The sequence below is a fragment of the Pollachius pollachius genome (assembly GCF_949987615.1).
Source record: "Pollachius pollachius genome assembly, chromosome: 5".
In the NCBI taxonomy this organism is placed as follows: domain Eukaryota; kingdom Metazoa; phylum Chordata; class Actinopteri; order Gadiformes; family Gadidae; genus Pollachius; species Pollachius pollachius.
This window is the reverse complement of record NC_136938.1, coordinates 23,312,930-23,332,397: the sequence shown is the minus strand read 5'-3', so window position 1 is coordinate 23,332,397 and position 19,468 is coordinate 23,312,930. Positions and strand designations below refer to the sequence as shown.

Sequence of the window (19,468 nt, the reverse complement as noted above, 5' to 3'; positions counted from 1 at the left end):
CACTATGGATGGACTTTTTTTCTTTCCTTTTTCTCTACCGAATATACAGATATCGGTTGGAACCCTAATGAATATTTGAACTAGCAGATAAGATTTCATGCATAGAAGCTATTATTTTTGGATTTACTTCTTAAGCTCTGATGTAATTGACTTTGGTCATGACGTTGTGCTGGCTATATCAATCCATCTCACATTTACAAACGACTGACATGGTATGTTGGATGCTTCACATCATCAAATCAATCATCAAATCTCCATGCAATTTCCTCTGAAATAACATGCAGTCTCTATCTCTCTCTCTCTCGCCCTCCCTCTGCCCCTCCCTCTCTCTCCCTACCTCCCTCCCTTCCAGTGGCCAGGGTGCCAAGGTTATTCTGGCTAAGTAGCTGGTTGGCCTGCCGGGGGGGTTGGCCGGCGAACACCTTGGCCCCACTATGGCACGTTTTGGTCGACAACCAGCTTCAAAAACTTGAAAAAGCTAAAATGAAAGAATAATAATTGAACGCAGGGTTATGGCGAGGAGAAGCCTGGTACACTATGACTTTACAAATCAAAACGGGACAGACACATCACACACACACACACACACACACACACACTCACACTCACACTCACACTCACACACACACACACACCCCCACCCACCCACCTACACAGCTAAGGTCACATGCCTGCCTTGAACCACAACCAAGGACACACAAGATCAATGGAATCACATTGACAACAACTAACAGTCTTTGTAAAATACAAACATGCAAGGAACAACAAATGCCCAAGGTTTGCTACTTGTAGTTCAAGCCTTCAAGTATCCATGATGATGAAAACACAGTGGTCGACTCCAGCTCCTCCACCAATTTTGGGTTTCTCGCGTTACGGTATGCATGCATGTTTGTGAGTCTGTGTGAGTGTGTGTGTGTGCATGTGTATCCTACCATTTTTTAACGCCTGCGTGCGTTCTGGCAGGGAGTCGAACCGGCGCGGCCCTACAGACATAAGCCTCTCCACCCTCTCTGTGGAGATGTCCAAAGGACTCGGCAGCTTCTCACACACCATGGCTACAGCTGGGGTTAAGAACAACGACCTGACCCAGACACACTGACACGAAGCAAATGAGACTTAATGGATTCCAAACCCTTATTTAAGAAGTTTAGCATTTAGTTACAGACATTGAAGTGACCCTAGAATGTAAGCGTGTCGTTTTCGAGCCGCATGAATAGCTGAGATTAATTTGGTGCTTCTAAGCACAGCCCTTGAAATTGTGATTGGCAATGCAAAGGCGAATATGGCATGCCACGGGATGAAGGGGCTTTGTTAAGGCAATGAGGCCAACAGGACACATGCACACGCACATACACACACACACACACACACAGACAGAGTGAGGATACAGAGAACAGCCTGTGAAATGGGCAGCCATTGGCTACAGATGGCGGAGAGCAGGACCTTCGGGTCTGAGTGACGGGAGTCCCTGGCCATGACCTTTACCCCTAGCGAGGTCATCATCTTCTCCACCTTCTCCTTGTCCCTGGAAAACAATAGAAGATGGAGGACGTTTCGGGTTTGCACCAAATAATACTCTTTTGGATCAATTGGAAGATCAATGAAGTGTGTGATTTGTTTATTCAGCTTTTATTTCGGGTTTCGCCACCTTTCAATCCAAAACAGTTTCTCAACAAATACTGTTAAAAACATTGCATAGGATGTGTTTTTCGGAGAATATGAAACTAGGTAGGTAGTTGTTAAACGATTTCACAGCGTGATGTGAAGGAAATAACACCTAAAGTTAAGGGACATCACATAACCATTTCTAACCAATCACAAACACCCAACAGAGTCAGATTAGGCTGCCCACCCACCTCCTGGTGACGACAGCATCATATAACGTCCAAATGTTATCCAGGACAAGCTGCACAAAGAGAGGCTTCTTCCCTTTGGCCTGCAGGACAGAGGGATGGAGAGACAGACAGACGTAACGTCTCTTCATTAGAATAAGCATTTGTATCAGAGTATCAAGTATATACAACTCTCTCTCTATCAATTTATCCATCTATACCATGATAAAGCCTAGGGTTTGCATGCTTGGCAGAGACACATTCTTTCTTCACAGTCAGAATGAGGAAAGAGATAGAGATTTGACCAGCACCAGTGTACGGGTGCAATGAATTGGCATGACAGAAACAACATGACTAAAACACATAAACAGAAGTCTTTTCATGTCCTGTCGAGCTGTTCCTCACATCCATATGAACTACCGTTCAAAAAGGTCACTTAGAAATGTCCTCATTCTTGAAAGAAAAGCACATTTTTTTCAATGAATACAACATAAATATAAATATATATGAATATAACATAAATCTGACATTATTAGTCTAGATGTTATTCATGTGGTAAATGACTTTTCTATAGGTTTACAGAGGCCAATTTCCAGCAACCATCACACCTGTGTTTTAATGGTGCATTGTTTAGCTAATCGTTTTAAAAGGCTACTTGATGATTAGAAAACCCTTGTGCAATTATGTTACCACCGCCGAAAACCATTGAATAAAAGTTTGAGTTTCATGTTTCCCAACACACACACACACACACACACACACACACACACACACACACACACACACACACACACACACACACACACACACACACACACAAACAAAAGCCCCCCGCCATTCCATCGATGACCCCGACCGACCATTTAATGGCCGGTCGGCTTAGGGATGAATGAAAGGGTCACCGTCGCTGCCGGTGCCTAGCAGCGGGTGACCGCCTGCCTGAAGGAATGAAAGCTGCCGGCTAGACACATATAAACACACAGAAACCATTCACCGGCCAATCAGTATAAACCACCAGGCGACGCCGAACGCGACCTTGAGCGCGTTAATTAGTCTGCGCCAGCGTCCCCACGGCAGATACGCCGCTAGGACCTTTGTTGATGGGCGCGGGGGGGCCGCCATCATCGATCACACCGCACGCCAATCGATCGCTCCATTGATCCGCCCGAGAGTGATCACACGTGGCATGAGGCCATGATTTCAGCCTCGGCACCCGTGGTAATTGGGTGTCATGAGTTTGCCAATAATTGAAGGAGGGCCAGGAGGGGGGGTGTGGGGGGGTGGTTGGGCTCGTGTCCGTGGTTTGCTTTGTCAACCCTTTTGCATGGAATATAGAACCGCTCGCTCCATAAGCGGCGAGCCCACAGTGAGCGGGGGTCAGTGTAGTGCCATCGTAGCGAGTGGGCAGCAGGCCGGCGCTGCGGTTTGGGCCCAGGAGTGGCTGATGGGAGTCCATTAGGAATCTCACCGGCTATACCACGCTAACCGCGTTCGTTCCGGCTGTAAACGCCACTCAGGCTTAAAAGGGGGTAAAGGATGGGAGGGTTTGGGGTGAGCGCTCGATTTCAATCGGACACAGCGCTGTGTTGAATAAGAAGGAGACGGGAGGAAGGCTAGTCCGCTGTGAAACCGTCAAGACAGACAGCTGCCAGGGAAACACAGGGACGGCTCAGTCTCTGTCGCCGACGGCTAACCGAGAGCGACGGACAACCGGCGCTGGGCTGCCGTGTGCCCAGTGCTCATTCATCACACACACACACACACACACACAGACACACACACAGAGCACTATGAGGACAGGAGACACCACCGGAGCATGACAGGGGTACCACTTACTGGATGGCGCAAAGTAAATGAATGAGGATGGGGGGCTGAAATGATCTGGCCAAGAATACACGAGTGGATAGTGTGGCTATACAGCGTCCATCAATTTATCCACTTGTTCACCTTCATTGCCTGGCAGCATCTGGTCAGTCATCATTTAAGGACACACACACACTCACACATACACATGCACAATGTCTTTAAAAGGTGGAAGTCTTCAACACCTGAAGAACGCCATATATGTATAATAAATAAAAACAACGTATCAAAACATTATTTATCCGTGTTATTTACACACCCGACCTACGACCACCAACACTAAAGACGAGAACCCATAGAAAACAGGCCTTAGTACTAGTAGAACCTCGTGAAATGACTTATACCCACGCCACTCTTATAACACGGAGGACGATACAAGCTCGCCTGTGTCTCAGTGGTAAACCTTAAGCCAATTTAGCTGTTTTAGTGTGTTTGGAGAGTTACAGAGACTGTTGTTTGATACACAGCAGGTGTGAGACATTTTAAAAGACTGAAACCTTGGCAATTACTTTGACATCGACATTATAACACTCACTGCAAAATAAGCGTTAGAAAACCACCGACCTATGATAACATTGAGCAGAAAATCTCTGCTCAGCTCTGCCAAGCTTAATATGATGATTGAGGCTGCATGTGCTTGCCCTTTCCTATCCAACTTTTGTGCTCGAATGACGACCCTTAGAATGCGTTGGTAAGCAAAGCGAGACGCTAGCAACATAGAACACTGAGATACATATCATGTAACATGTAAAGCTGTGTGCCAGTGCAGCACAAATGCAGAAGGACCAAGTTGAGTATGAAGGGCAGAAACAACAGAAATCCCTTGGAACAGCCAGAGATTTTGACGCATCAAAGCATGACCCCAGATCAGATGATAGACCGCTTTATATGAAAACAGCTCATTGGAATACTCATTGGCGTAGAAGATTTCCTCGCTGTGAAAATAATCACTTGAACTTTATAGAAGGTAGACAAAAGACAAGAGCTAGAGTCAAAGGCCTGAAGAAAGGAGAGCCTGTAGCGAGGAGGAGGACAGGGTTTAAATGAGTGGAAGAATGGTTCTGAATTACCTGAGCCCCCTTCATGATCTTCTTGGCTTTGGCGTTGAGAAAGAAATCCCCCCACAGGGTCTTACACAGCACCTCCTCCCTAATACCCATCTTCTGGCTGTAGATGCGGGCAAACTGCTGAATGCTGGCGGAAATAAGGGAAGACATCCAAGAAGTATTAAGTCTTAACTTGAATGCATGTCTTGTTTGCGAAACATTGGAAAAACCATCACTGGTGTCAGTGATGCCAGGGTGAAGTTTTGTTTGTCGCCGGGGCTTATTAGCGGTGTTGAGGAAGATGTTGTTGTTAACGCAGCTATTTGGAAGAGGGAGAGCATTTTGTTTTGAAATCCCCTACTCCTCAGTTTCCCCGGCGCACGGTAGATGTGAGTTGGGTTCAGCCACGGAGGATATTTCGCTGCCACAACGGGGAATTAATTGGTCTATTTATAGCGTAAAGTGATCACAACGACATAGCTGCTGGGAGAAACTAGGTCCCGACACCCTGATCTTTTGCCATTAAACATGTAACAATCTATACTTCCACTTTGGGAGACCACTGTGGAGATTGCAAAGAGCATCGTAGTGTCAATTGGGTCTGGGGAGTTTGGGACACCAAGGGCCGAAAGGGTCTGTGTTCTTTCCTCGGATGTTCTTAAGGAAGATGTCTGGCCCTTACCTGCATCTCTTAATGGCCTGTGTTTTCATTCAATAAAACTGTTTCTCCATAAACTATATAAATATATAACGACGTCATCTTTTAAAATAAAGTTGACAACCCCATCTAGTGGGGATCAAAATAATGCAGAATTTGAATAGCTATAAGAGATTGGCAAATGTTATAGCACCACCTCTAGGTATTTTGATGGTACTGTAGACACGTGTGAGAAAAAATAAACGTGCATGAATGGATGAGTTATTGAATGAACTGTGTTGTTAAAGAGCCAGTGAACCCAAACCACTTGCTTTTTTTAAACGTGGTCATTTGTCTTATATGATGGTCAACATAGTAATCTATGTGATTTGAACACTGTTGCTGAAAAAAAGGGGTTTTTGCCATTCTCCCCACAACACTATGTGAACGTTCCACTCTAACGCGGACACAGATGGTGTTTTTCGAGACCTTATAGTGACTTCTCCAAGGTACTCTGACGTCAACACCAAAGGGCACTGGCAGTTTGTGTGGATGTGTGGAGCTCTGTCAGGGCAGCGGTTGACTGCGATTTCCGAGAGAAAGTTTTGCTTTTCGGACAACTATAGTGTAATGCCACAGTGCGTGTGGATGGTGAAGTTCCGTCTGAGCAGCGATTTATTTAATACCAATGTCTATGGGTTATAACGCTACTATGTGTGTGTGTGTGGATGGTGAAGCTGTCTGAGCATTGATGTAGGGTTGAGGGTCCGAGAGTGGGTTAGTTACAAAATGTTAGTTAACAGTTACACAACAACGGTTCTAAAAAGTATCAAAAAGTTGGTGTGGGTTGTAACCATTGGGATAACACGCCCTCCTTTTTCCAAAATCTCTCAACCCAAGACACTTTTTTTTTTAATAACAGTGTACAAATTCCATCTGAAACAGTGGGTCCACTGGCTCTTTAGTTAAATACTGAACACTATTCATGATCAACACCACACTTGCGTTCCAAATTATCTAGGGATTCAGAATTGCTCTATCCAAACTTAACCCTAACCCTAAACCCTAACTTATAGCCACAACCCAAAAAATAGGAACTCGGTTCTGCAGAGTTGTGTTTCTTTTCGGTTTAGTTACCCTCATATCGATCGTCACCTCGACGGTTCTCAGCCTCACCTGTGACCATTTGAATAAAAAAGTATCCTAATAAGCATCTAGCTAAACGACCAATGACCCCTGAACCTCAGGGGGTGACTGTTACCTGAATCCCCAGCCATCGATGGCACTGGCGAAAACCACGTTGCCCTGGTCCGGGGAGAAGTAGAGGTGGGAGTCGTCCGTCTCCTCCAGCCCGGCGCTCCAGTCGTACACCTGGTCCACCCCCGGGGTCGCCTCCGCCGGGCTTCCCGAGGAGTCCTTCTCCTTCTGCTCCTCCTTCTCTGCCCGCTCCTCCAGAACTTTGGATGTGAACAGTGCTCCTGTCACAGCGTTGACCTACAATATAAACATAGAAACAATATAAAACATAGAAAGGGTTTTTGTAGATGAGCAGAATATGTGTTTCAGGCAAACAATACCATTTTTAAAACCTCTCGCCACATCTAGGCCGGATATTAACAAAATCTCAGAACTCCCCCGTAGCCCAAGAGAACGCCCCCGCAGCATTCCTTTGGGAAGCAACCGTTAACCACATCCCAGGTTAATGTAGTGTGACTGCAGCCTCATTGCCCAGCGCACACAGTTGTAGCTCATAGCATTAATGACGACGACGTGTATGACCGAACGCTCACACCAAAAGATTCATGAGGCAAAAGGGGCCGGCAGCCATTTATTTTTCAATCGAGAGCTGTTGAAGAGAAGCAGCGGTCACCGTGGCAGCAGTGAGTGGGGCCGTGCCCGTGGCCATTTGCGATCCATCTAATGGAAATTTACGGCGTCTGCGCCGAAGCACTAACCAATATCGGGGCTTGATTATGTTTTCTCGCGCTAGATTCTAGCAAACATTGTGGAGAAACACTCTGTTTAGGTCCACCGTTCCCCGGTGCTATAATCAGTCTGTTTGCCCACCAGGATGTAAACAAGATAAACAACACAAGGGGGATCTTCATATCTGTTGTTGTACTGTGTGCTGAAAGCAAAGAACCTGGACAGATTCATTGTGTAGAGACATACTAGGCCAACAATATAACTGTTGTTTGATTAGTAGATTAACTTCATTCCAAGAAAATTGTTTATTTAATCATGCTTTCCAGGCTGCCGAAGGCTTTACAACCAACCTAATATTGGGCAATTGACTTAAAACGTATATACGTTTTATAAACGTATATAATATAAGAATGTTTCACAATTGTTTTTAGAAGGAACATTTTATCTAACAATGACATAATGACAGATGTACACACTTTACTGAATGGAAACATGAATGGGGTAAGGGATAGGGTTGAGGCCGGGGAAATGGGGTTAAGGGGTTGAAGTTAGGCTGAGGTATTATGGAAGGTCACCTGTTCCAGGATTATGTTGAGTGTCATGGTTAGAGTTAGGGGTTATATGTTAGGTCACGTGTCCGAGGATCTTCTGCAGGTGTGTGGAGTGTCATGGTTAGGGTTAGGGGTTAAAGGTTAGTTCACCTGTAACAGGATATTCTGCAGGTGTGTTGAGTGTCATGTTTAGGTTTAGGGGTTAAAGGTTAGTTCACCTATTCCAGGATCTTCTGCAGGTGTGTTGAGTGTCATGTTTAGGGTTAGGGGTTAAAGGTTAGTTCACCTGTTCCAGGGTATTCTGCCGGTGTGTTGAGTGTCATGTTTAGGTTTAGGGGTTAAAGGTTAGTTCACCTATTCCAGGATCTTCTGCAGGTGTGTTGAGTGTCATGTTTAGGTTTAGGGGTTAAAGGTTAGTTCAGCTGTTCCATGGTATTCTGCAGGTGTGTGGAGTTTCATGGTAAGAGTTAGGGTTTAAAGGTTAGGCCACCTGTTCAAGGATCTTCTGCAGGTGTGTGAAGGCTTCGAGGGAGGTCAGCTTTAGCTCAGAGATGAGCCGGTCCATCTTGTTGAGGACCAGGACGGGTCGGATGTTTTCCAGCCAGGCCTGCCGCAGCACCGCCTGGGTCTACAGACACACATCCAGCCAGATATTAACACCGGGATCAACCCTTTTCAAAGGTGTTATTGTTAACAAATTATGGAAAAAATCATAATCACGATTATTTCGGTCAATATTGAAATCACGATTATCCATACAATTATTTTTGAGTTTGAAAACATGATGTATTTATTCAGCATGTCTCTCCCAAAAGACACTTTGTAAATGAGAACTTCGAAATATCGCCTTAAAAAGTACACAAAATGGTAAAAACTAAAATGTTCAACTCTAAAATAATATACAGATATGTATCCAGCTGTTCTGCACTATCTATAAAACATTAAATAAAAATAAAACTTGATTATATTAGTTTTGTGATCGTTTGACACTGATCGCGATCAAAATCTGATTAATCGCCCAGCCCTAATATACGATGGTTAGATTTTCATCTCCTAGCCAAAAGCGAGGTATCTATTGGGTTCCCCCAGAGGATTTAGTGCATAGTAGGACTGCCCACAACTTAAGATTTTCTTTATTTTTTAGGGGCTACTTTTAAGCCGATAGTCAACTAACTGCGGTTTCTCAAGAAATGATGTCAATATATTTTTTCTGGGTATGAGAAAATGGTTAGAGTTTAAGGGCTGGGATCTAAAAGAAACAGAGTTAACATTGTTCTACTTTACAGATAATACAAAACTGTAACAATTATTTTGTTTACAATAATAAGCAATCTGTTTACAGAATCGACAAAGCAGTTTATACAACTTATAACTGCACACAACTTTACTTATAAACAAGCAATTGCATTGGAACTTGACAGTTGACAAAACAAATAAATTGAATAAAACATGGACACAAACAGCGTTTGTGTCCTGTGCGTGTGGATGATTGGAGCTCCATCCGGCGGTGCGGTTATTCGTGATAGCGGTGTCCGGGAGGGTTAACCAAGCCTCTTCAAATTGACTAATGGTTAGTCGACTATTAGAGAGCAGCCCTATTGTTTACCTGTCAAAGTTTATCAGTGTGAGCATGCATATCCTTCATAAACTTTAAACTGACCTGGCTCCATTCCATAATAACTAAGTAGGTAAAGGTAATCTGTGAACTGTTTGGTGTTTGACGGCCCATGACGGTCCACAGCAGAAACACCTACCTGTGGACAGACTCCCTCCACTGCATCCACGATGACGATGGCTCCATCGCAGAGACGCACGGCAGTGGACACTTCCGAGGAGAAGTCCACATGTCCGGGTGAGTCGATTAGGTTCAGCAAGTACTCCTTCTCGCCTAGTGAGAGCATGCACACACAACAACAGATAATGGGAAATATGTTTCAAATTCTAAGCTACCAATATTTACAAGTTGGATCTTTAAAAAGTTCACAAAGATGAGACAATCTTTTTACGGTAGATAGTAGTTTAGTTTTATTTCATCATTACTTTATAATTCCTTAGTGGTTTGAATGTGCATATAACATTTATCTAAAGTCATCTACCAATAACATTAGTCACAGGCATACCATGGTGCATACTCACCGAACGCATAGTGCAGAGATATGGCACTGGATTTCATGGTTATTCCTCTGAGCTGTTCATCTTCCCTGCTGTCTAGGTACCTCAACTGTATACACAAAAACAACTTTAGGAGCAATAGAAATGCACAGATATGTTGGGTTATGAAAATTGAGCCAGACAGAGACAAAAGTAGCAGGAGAGGAACATGTTTTTTTGGGGGGGTTATAATGAGTTTGCTATTTAACAAATTCTAACAATAAGTGCCATTTAGAACATACCTTCCCAGCAAGGCGACTTGATATAATGCCGTTGCTGGCCACCAAGCAATCAGCTAGGGTGGTTTTACCTGTAGATATTCAACACGTCTTGTATTATTAAGGTGACAGTTACATAACATTCACTACAAAATAACGTTACAACTCTCCATTCCTATAGTCACACATTAGACAGTATACTCACCATGGTCAACATGTGCCAGAATACAGAGGTTTCTGATGTTAGCAGGATTTTTCTGTAGAGCAATGATCTTGTCGAGGCCTTTATGGCCCATGATTACATACCTAAACAGATCATTTATCATGTCAAAAACAATAATGTCATTACTTGGATAGTGTAAATGTACCTGTTTTTTGACTTGCAATATGCTGAATAGAACACTTCAGCAAAGTCTACGGTTTACTTAATTCAAACAACGTGTATTCCGATACTAAATACGTTCATAATAATAATAATAATAATAATAATAATAATACAACAGACAGTTGCCTTGTGTCTACATTTTGACAGGTAACCTACGCAGAGGCTACAGATAACACTAGCTTAGCTCGCTAAAGAGCACCTATTCATGAATAACATGCTACTGTACCAACCATAACGTATTTCCACATATACGTTTTCAAGTACCGAAACAAAATGTATAGACAAACTCTCTCATGTCATCAGAATAAACACATTTTATTGGCAAACATGTGGACAAGTTTCTACTCACGTTGCTTCCCCGGAAGTTCAGTACACAGTGCTCGTCCCTCAAACCACGCCCCTTGCCTGATGCGTCATGACGTTACGTCGGGATCAGGACGCTAGCCGGTTGCTAGGACACGAGCTGCCTCCAAGGCAACGGAATTGTTGAGCGCAAGTTCACGGGCTGTTGGGGAAAATGAAGAAGTGTGTTTGTGAGCTCTGTAACTGTGGGTATGTACTTCTATTATATATACATACATATATACTCTGTAGTTGACTGTGATGGCACACTCCCATGTAGTTAAAAGGTCACTGTCACTTTCTGAAGGTAAGCCTTCCCTGTTGAAGCATCATGATTTAGTCACCACAACAAGGCCTTAAATAATATCTAGAAGAGCTTTATTACACTGGTGTGTTAATAATTGTTGCCATTCAAACGTAAACTCCCCAAAGCCAAGTTAACCTGAGGGGACTTTTATTAGGATTTAGTAAGAAATAATTTTAAATATAGAAAAATATGTATAATTGAATTTGGCCTCAACCTGCCCAGAGTAGATACCCTCCTACTTAACGTTACATGACAACCATTCTCTTGCCAGTCAAATATAATCCCATAGGCATAATGGCTTAATTGACTTTTCTATGCTCCCCTGTAGACGTCACCGTTGCCCACACAAGCCCACATCTCTCTACGGCAAAGGGAACACAACAACATGTGATCTGACAGAGTACTCGGAGCGGTTCCCGGTGTACACGGGTCTGTACAACCCTCCCAACAGCATGAAACCCAAGCCCGAGATAAACAACGATAAGAAGAGAATGGACGGCACTACGACGTTCAAGTAAGTGTTAGGTCAGGTATTAGTCGAAGCCCTGGCCTTGGCCTGAGATTGTGAAACCTGAGACCTGAGTTCACCTGTAATATATTCTCCTGCTTCCTTTCAACCAGTCAAGGGCTCTCTCTCTCTCTCTCTCTCTCTCTCTCTCTCTCTCTCTCTCTCTCTCTCTCTCTCTCTCTCTCTCGCCTTCATTGCATCAAATATAAATATTGACCAAAGACAATTAAGATAACAAGACTTTAAGTAAACTAACTTTAATGCCAGGGGCTTGAATCAAACTTCATTAATATTCCACTGGATACATTCTTTCAACAGGAAGCCATGTTTGTGTGAGTCCTCACTGTTCTCTCTGTCTCTCTGTTAAAACAAAGGACAGACTTCATTGCCCATGAGGTCACGCGTCGACAGGGCCGCCAGCCCGCTGAGTACAGGCCTAACCCAGAGAAGATTGACCTTGGAACCACCTACAACAAGGACTTCAACCCCTACGAGTTCTCACAGCCCTCTTTCGCCGTCAGGCCCAAAGACATGACTCACAGCATGGACAAACATAAGATGGTGACCATCCCGAGCTACAAAGGTGTGTTCTTTATTTTTCCCTTGTCAGAGTGAATGCCCTGAAATTGAAAAAGGAATTGCGTTTTTCACTGTTAAATTGGAATGGTATAACTATAAGCAGTATTCAATATACAGGTTTGCTTTCATTCGGTCTATCCTTGACTTCTGCTGTGTCATCTGTTTTCTGAAAAGCAGTTAAAGCTTCAAAGTTGTCAGACAACTGATTCAAACCGAATCAATTAAACCTATAACCTCTCTTCAGACGACTTCAAACAGTGGGAGATCCACAGGCAGCCGTTAATCAAGCCCAAATATAGTTACCGACCTCCCACCTGCAAGTTCGGCGGTCCCACCACCTTCCAGGATGACTTCATCCATGGGGGGGCCATGGCCCAGCGAGCGAGCTTCAAGCCCCCCAATGCGGTGCAGAGCACCAGCATCCCCATGGAGAGTTTCACCTCAAACCGGCACGCGTTCGTCTCCCACGTGCTGGAGCCCCGCTGGCAGCGCCCCCCGGAGACGTACAAGCCCAGCGGTCAGCCCCTGGAGAGCCTCACCACCAACCGCCATGACTTCCAGGGTCTGGCCGGGGGGGTTCCCGCGAGCTGCAAGCCCAAGACCAACGAGGTACGGCGGCGCCAAATGACATCTGACTGTGGTTGCTCCAGAGATGGATCTCTGGAGGGAAAGGGAGCGGAAGTGTACTTGGTGATAACAATGTCTGCAGTAGTAGTGTAGTATACTCATACAAGAAGTAGTATGAGTACAAGAGGTGCTAGGTTGTGGATGGATACAGGTGTAATATTTGAAGTGGTTACGCCTAGATATTAAGGCTAGATGGTGAAGCTTAGGTATGTTGGGTAGAAACAATAGAATCTGGTATTAGGTGGTGTCTAAGCTACAACTCTCTGAGGAGCTACACAACATTGTTATCAGACATGTGGGTTGACCAGTGGCAAAACAAACACTCGTCCTTTTTCTTGGCAATGTGGTTTAGAAGTGCAGAGCGGAGGAGGGACTTTGACATGACTATCTGACCTGGGACAAGCATTGGTTTTCTATGGCTAATTTTAGTTTCTTTTCATCTTGTTTCATTCTTCAGTACTCCTGCATGGCGGCGTCTAGCCTTCCCATCCAGGCAAGCACGGAGAATAAGGAGCAGTTTAAATCGTGGCCCATCTCCCTGCCCCAGTTCCACAAGAAGGAGGTGTATGTGGGCCCTACTGAGCACATGGATATGAGCACCACCATGGCTGATAACTACGTGAAGCACCAGATCCAGCCTTTCATCTTTGCAAAGGCCCAGCCCACAGCCAAAATGTCTTCCGCTCCCTTAGAGGTAGGAAGCAGCAGTTGAATGGGTCTTATACCTTCGTTAGCACAGGGCTTGGTCAATTGAACATAGGCACAATGTGGCTGAATGGTTGATGCTGGACAGATATCCAAAACTCCCACAACTCCACGTTTATAGCTCGAATGATTTGTCAGCATAGAGTGTGTGTGTCTGTGTGTTTGAATGTTATTTACTTTCCAAATCCCTCTACCAGGGGGACAATAAAACATGTCTAACAGGGTGGCTGCTTCTCTTGAAGTTTTGAGCTGCACCCTGCAGTAATCGGACCTCTTCCCAGTTGATCTCTCGCTAAACAGAATGTGATGTCACAGCCAGTTAGAATAAAGACTCTTGATTCGAAGAAACTGCATGAAAAATAATGTTGGTCTGCTCCTTAACTGCAGAATCGCACCACGATGCGGGAGGACTTCCCTTCCTGGGGGGTCCACACCCGGCAGCCCATCGTCCGAAATGATGAAATGTACAAATCCCGGGGGAAAATCGAGGATCTCACCACCTTCAGGGCATTTACACTTATTTCTATTCCTAGCTTTGTCCCCTTTGAGCAGTCAACCTGGTGAACTTTTGTCAAGTAAACAACGCTGTTTGATCCTGTTCCCTCAAGGCCCATTTCACGGCCCATGAGCTGACCCCCAATAAGAACTTCAAGCCGCCCAATCAGCCTCCAAGAAGCAACGCTCCGATGGAGGACTCTACAATGTATCGCGCCGAGTTCACCCCCAAGAGGTACTTCCTAACCTTTTTTTCTAGAAACCCTCAAGGGTGTTGAACAGGTTTTGCAGAAAATAGTTGCGACCACAGATTTGACAGTTAGGTCAGCCATCATGCAACCACATGATCTCAGGTATATCCCGAAAAACAAAAGATTCAGAATAAGTCAGACTAAAAGAAAGTGTGTCAAAACCCCACAGCCAGGCCCTGCTTGTACGCCCGGTGTTACCAGGCGACAGACTGTGTGTGAACCATGCCGTTTCTTGTCCTCGCTGTAGGATCACCGTGTGCCCGGCCAGCTTCGAGCTTCCTCCAGGCTACATGTTTGAGGACAGCGATGACAGGGGCCACAAGTACTTCAGCAAAATGTCTCCCAAGGACAACAGCCTCCAGCTACCCCCCGACAACGCACTGGCCCCCATGCAAAGTGCAGTGGCGGTGGGGTAATAAAGAGCCAAAGCTAGCACTTAAACACATCTGAGATGGTCGTGATTGGGCACAAGTGTTGATAATTTAAGATATTGAATTGATATTCTTTATTTTATAAAAATTATAATAACGCAATAATGCATCATGCAGTCCAGCGGTAATAAGTCTGGTGCCATGAGCTAGGATAAATGGATCGATAGATCAGCTTGATAGTTGGACATGGAAAGCGACAAAAACAAGTGGGCACAGAATGTGTTTAGAAACCAAACAACTTTTTATTCTCTTATAATTGTTTTTGAGCACTTTATTTTCTGATTTAATACTTTCAGTTTTCCTTCAATCAAATTGCATTATCACAAAACACGTGAAAGCAAATAGTCCAAAATATGCTATATATAGTTATCAGTAGCCAAGGAGAAACACTGATAATGAGTACGGTATGTGTTTAGTATTTTTTTCTTCAGCGTGTCATATTGTAATATACAGTATCTTACAAAATAACTGGAGATTGCACTTGACAACATGCAAATTAAAAACCCAGCGGAAACATCTCATTCAAGTGCTTCGGTAAGTCTCAGAACGAGGAGTCGAAAGACAAAAAAAAGAGATCATGTCATGTATAAAGAAAAAAACAGATGCACAGAAAAGACAAACACTCAATGTACAATATTGCACTTTTAAAACACAGTATATACAGGACATATTTTACAATGCAGCACATCGGTAGGATATATTGAAGACAAGGGTCAAATGAGTTCATCTCAAACTTTACAAACTTTTTCTCACACTGGCGAGCGGAATGTATCTGCACAGCAGCTGTTGCACAAAGACTCAGTTTGGTACTGGGGAGCTTCAATGGAGCTAAGTGGTGTTACAGCTGATTATTGGAAACAAGTAACATGCCTGGGCAACAGTTTCCCTTTTGAGCTCTGCTGTACAGTAGCATCTATTTTGATGTCCACTGTTGTTTGATAAGCAGAATGTCTACTTATGTAGACGCTCACACTTGAACAGTCAGTTGAATAACATAACCATAAATTAAAAACAACACAGGAACAATCTATTCTGTTTTAACGCATATCAAAGCCCAAAGATATGTACTGTTGGGTTTTTGTGTTTTGCCTTATCTAGGTGGTTCAGGGAAGGTTGTAGTTCTGAGTGGGAATAAGTTGAGTTCCAAATGTCCTTATCCACACAGTGAACACTTTATCATTTCAAACCGCTCTTGGTTTATTCATAGCCAGGTTCAGTCCAATTTAGCCATTTATTGGGTTGAAAATTCCCTTATAGAAAATGAATAAACTCGAGTGTGCAGTTCATACATGTGCAGGGATCGAAAGCAGCCGCTCGCATTTCATCCTCCTCCCACCAATCTCAGTCTTTCGGTTACTTTCTGCGACAAAGTCCCGTGTGATGTGGGCGTTGTTGTTATAGCCTGTCACCACTAGGCGGCGCCAGCGTCACGTGGTTGTAGACACGATTGGCAACATCTCTGCTTGTACATTTCCACGAAGCAAAGGTTAAGTCTCTTCACCTCACTGCAGTACTGCGTGGTGTCTTTACATTCACCTGCATGGTTAAAGGAAAAGAGGTTTTGTGAGAGATGAATTGATTTGTAGGCTAATAACAATTTCAACATGATAATTCAAAAACGCACTTCTTGAAAATAAACGTGCCGAGAACATGAATTGTCTATTCTATATGACACTGAGACAGATTAAATTGAACCAGACTGAAATTAGACCGAAGGACAAATAACTAACCCTTTACGGACAAATTACGGAAAAATAACATGATTGTTTTAGGTCAAAGAATACTACTCATGCACACACACACACACACACACAGACACACACACAGACACACAGACACACAGACACACAGACAGACAGACAGACACACAGACAGACAGACAGACAGACAGACAGACAGACAGACAGACAGACAGACAGACAGACAGACAGACAGACAGACAGACAGACAGGCGCGCACACACACACACACACACACGCGCGCGCGCGCGGGCAGAGACTCACTCCCACAGGTGGAGGCGGTGCTACAGTGCTGCCAGGTGGAGGGCCGGGGCAGCCAGGAGCAGTGGTGCTCGGGCAGGGTTCTGCCGGTGGCACTCCGGTGCACACAGTCCACCCTGCGGGACTGGAAGCCGCCGCCACAGGCCACCGTGCACGCCCGCCACGGGCCCGCGCGCCACTGCACGTCGCACAGCTCGGACGAACAGTTGCGCGCGGACGCAGGCCTGGAACCATGAGGATGATAATGATGAAGTGCAATGGTCGTAGTGATCATAGTAGTCATCAGAGTACTATTATAAAAGTACTATAATACTATTGTACCGAAATACAAAAAGAATACTTCATCCGATGCAATTTACTATATTTTTACCTACATTTCATTAATGAGCAGGTATCTGTTTTTTAATGAAATTTTTTTTTGGCGGGAAGTCAGACACCCAAACCACTAGACCATTCCCCCCCCCTCCACGATAATCCCCATCAAAATCACTGTAATAGAGAGAACACTATAGGGGACCCTGCTCACTACTACTACCAGACATGGCGTGAACGGGACTGCAGTCTATCGCTTCACCACACTTTACACACCAACCATCGGAAATCGAGTCCGGTCAGATGTACTGGTACTGGAAGCAGACAGCCCCTGCACTGGGAGCAGGGGAGATGATGGGGGGGTGGGGGCGATGGTGATCTACCTGTTATGCAGGTCACAGTCTTGGTGCGAGGAGCCGTTGGAGTGTTGGCAGATGACAGATCTCTTTTGCATGGTGGTGGTCGGACCCAAACACCTCCCAGCACACTGGAACAGAAGCCAGACCAACACCACTTAAGAGAGAAAGAACTGGGTCATCGCGCTCCATTGGAGAAATCGGGCCGATTTATCTTTTACAGCTGGAGGATGACAGACAGAGAGACTGGAAAGGCAGGGTTCGGGTTTCTTCATAATATTGAAAAATGCAGACTTGTGCGTCGTGGAGCAAGGGCAGGAGGAAAGAGGTGTAAGGGGGATCCATTTCAGAGTTGACCATTAGTCTAGTAATGTCATACACACGATAATAAATATGCTTCCTTAATAATAGAGAAATAACGATATATACTCATAAGCCTTCATATGCTTTAGCATATCAATTATATTCTTCCATTCAAAGACCCAAGAAAAACTGCAGGTTTTACTGCGGTAATTTGTCTGTTGTCAGAGACTTCAGATTGACGGTGGGGTGGAATAGAAACTGAGAAGACTGCAGCTCTGTAAAGGCTTCGACTAGATTAAGACTTTTATTCTTAGGGCTGCTAGCTGACAGTTGCCTTGATGTCAGAGTTTATTTATATTTGTGACAGCAGGTCACATTATGTTTACATCGAAGACCCAAACCATTTCAAACCCCTTGTTAATATAAGATACAGAAGTTAAAACACCCAGAATTAGTCATTTAAGGATCAGTCATGTTTTTTTTTTGTGCAGAAACAAAGATCCTTCAGTTATCCAGTGGTCTACAATGGGGGAATGGGGATGTGTAAATAATGTTGGAAATCGTTGTTTTTAATGTTGTGAATGTGGTTCATGACTGAGTTATCACCAACACATCCTGTGCTGTTTTGAATTAAAAAAGCCACGAGCAAAACAAAATGGTTGACAATATGGTGGTGATTATTTATCACCTGTAAACTCTTAGTCCTCAATCTGCATGTTATTACGTTACCTGGCAGCGTGTTACTCCTCTAGAGAGTGCTTGCACTGACTCCATTAACATAATGTAATCGTTACGAAGAAAATTAAAGGATAAATAATTTCACACTGATAATCATTTGCATGTTCTCAAACACCCACTCGCACACACACACTGATATGAAGATGGGGATGACTAAACAAGATTAATTGTACATAACCTTATTTGATTAAAGTAGCACACAAGATCAACTCACTTTTGCTACTAGCAAATTACATTCTCTCGCTAGGTAGTCACTCCCTGCAGGACAGAGCCAGATCGGTAGGTATATGCTTGCTTGTTGTATATGCCCAGAAGCAAAACCGTTGGCAACTCTGTACTGAGCCACCAATTATTGTGAGTGTTGATTAAAGAAAGCATGTGTTAACAGCATTAATCAAGGTGTGAACCTTGTCTATTGCAGCCAGAGATAAAACTAGATGAGATGCTGTCGTTGGATAATAAAAAGGCACACACCAGTATTTGTAAGTGTATTCCGTCTTCACGGTGATTCAGACTTCAGACTGAATCACAAACTTATTTTTAAATGACCATTCACTCACAAATCCGAACTCAGACGTTCAATTGTAGAGGAATTTCTGCGAGGAATATATTGCAGGGCTGTCCTTGCAATATAAAAATCTGAAAGAGATTTGATTTCAAGAGATTCCCTGAGCACACAGAAACTTGTGAGCTTTGAACAATCGGGAGGTATGGGAGGCAAGCTCATACCTATTGTTCCAAACACAGATTGTTACGTTACTACAATAGCTTTGTCTTTGTTTGTTTTACCAAACAAGGTAAGTGATTACAGACCTGGCTAGGTAGCTTTCTTCTCCTCTAGTGCCCAAAAATGAACAAAGCCACAAGTTTCAAGATTTCAGGACCTAGGGACTGAGTTATACGGT

The 19,468-nt window shown here is 44.1% G+C and overlaps 3 protein-coding genes across 4 annotated transcripts in view; 1 reads left to right on the top strand and 2 right to left on the bottom strand.

Moving 5' to 3' along the window:
* efl1 (elongation factor like GTPase 1) overlaps window positions 1-10,974 on the bottom strand; it is a 69,456-nt gene extending 58,482 nt beyond the window's left edge. For both annotated transcript variants that reach the window (XM_079736241.1, XM_079736242.1), the window contains exons 1-11: window positions 10,959-10,974; window positions 10,430-10,530; window positions 10,249-10,316; window positions 9,992-10,076; window positions 9,610-9,743; window positions 8,346-8,483; window positions 6,640-6,872; window positions 4,766-4,889; window positions 1,857-1,936; window positions 1,389-1,525; window positions 933-1,055 (exon numbers count right to left, since the gene is read on the bottom strand). In XM_079736241.1, the coding sequence (XP_079592367.1) occupies window positions 933-1,055; window positions 1,389-1,525; window positions 1,857-1,936; window positions 4,766-4,889; window positions 6,640-6,872; window positions 8,346-8,483; window positions 9,610-9,743; window positions 9,992-10,076; window positions 10,249-10,316; window positions 10,430-10,520 (1,213 nt within the window). In that variant the 5' untranslated portion in view covers window positions 10,521-10,530; window positions 10,959-10,974. The remainder of the gene's footprint in view (window positions 1-932; window positions 1,056-1,388; window positions 1,526-1,856; window positions 1,937-4,765; window positions 4,890-6,639; window positions 6,873-8,345; window positions 8,484-9,609; window positions 9,744-9,991; window positions 10,077-10,248; window positions 10,317-10,429; window positions 10,531-10,958) is intronic.
* A 152-nt stretch (window positions 10,975-11,126) lies between these two features.
* saxo2 (stabilizer of axonemal microtubules 2) lies at window positions 11,127-14,839 on the top strand (the record flags this gene model as incomplete). The annotated part of the gene is made up of 8 exons (XM_079736245.1): window positions 11,127-11,161; window positions 11,587-11,772; window positions 12,141-12,349; window positions 12,590-12,954; window positions 13,430-13,666; window positions 14,065-14,184; window positions 14,286-14,407; window positions 14,671-14,839. 8 exons carry the CDS (start codon window positions 11,127-11,129, stop codon window positions 14,837-14,839), a joined length of 1,443 nt encoding a protein of 480 aa, XP_079592371.1.
* Window positions 14,840-15,143: 304 nt separating this feature from the next.
* The window catches only part of adamtsl3 (ADAMTS-like 3), a gene marked incomplete at its 5' end in the record, with an annotated part of 79,601 nt that continues 75,276 nt past the window's right edge, over window positions 15,144-19,468 (bottom strand). The window contains 3 exons of the mRNA XM_079737009.1: window positions 15,144-16,390; window positions 16,858-17,078; window positions 17,550-17,653. Of these exons, the coding sequence (XP_079593135.1) occupies window positions 16,266-16,390; window positions 16,858-17,078; window positions 17,550-17,653 (450 nt within the window). The 3' untranslated portion in view covers window positions 15,144-16,265. The remainder of the gene's footprint in view (window positions 16,391-16,857; window positions 17,079-17,549; window positions 17,654-19,468) is intronic.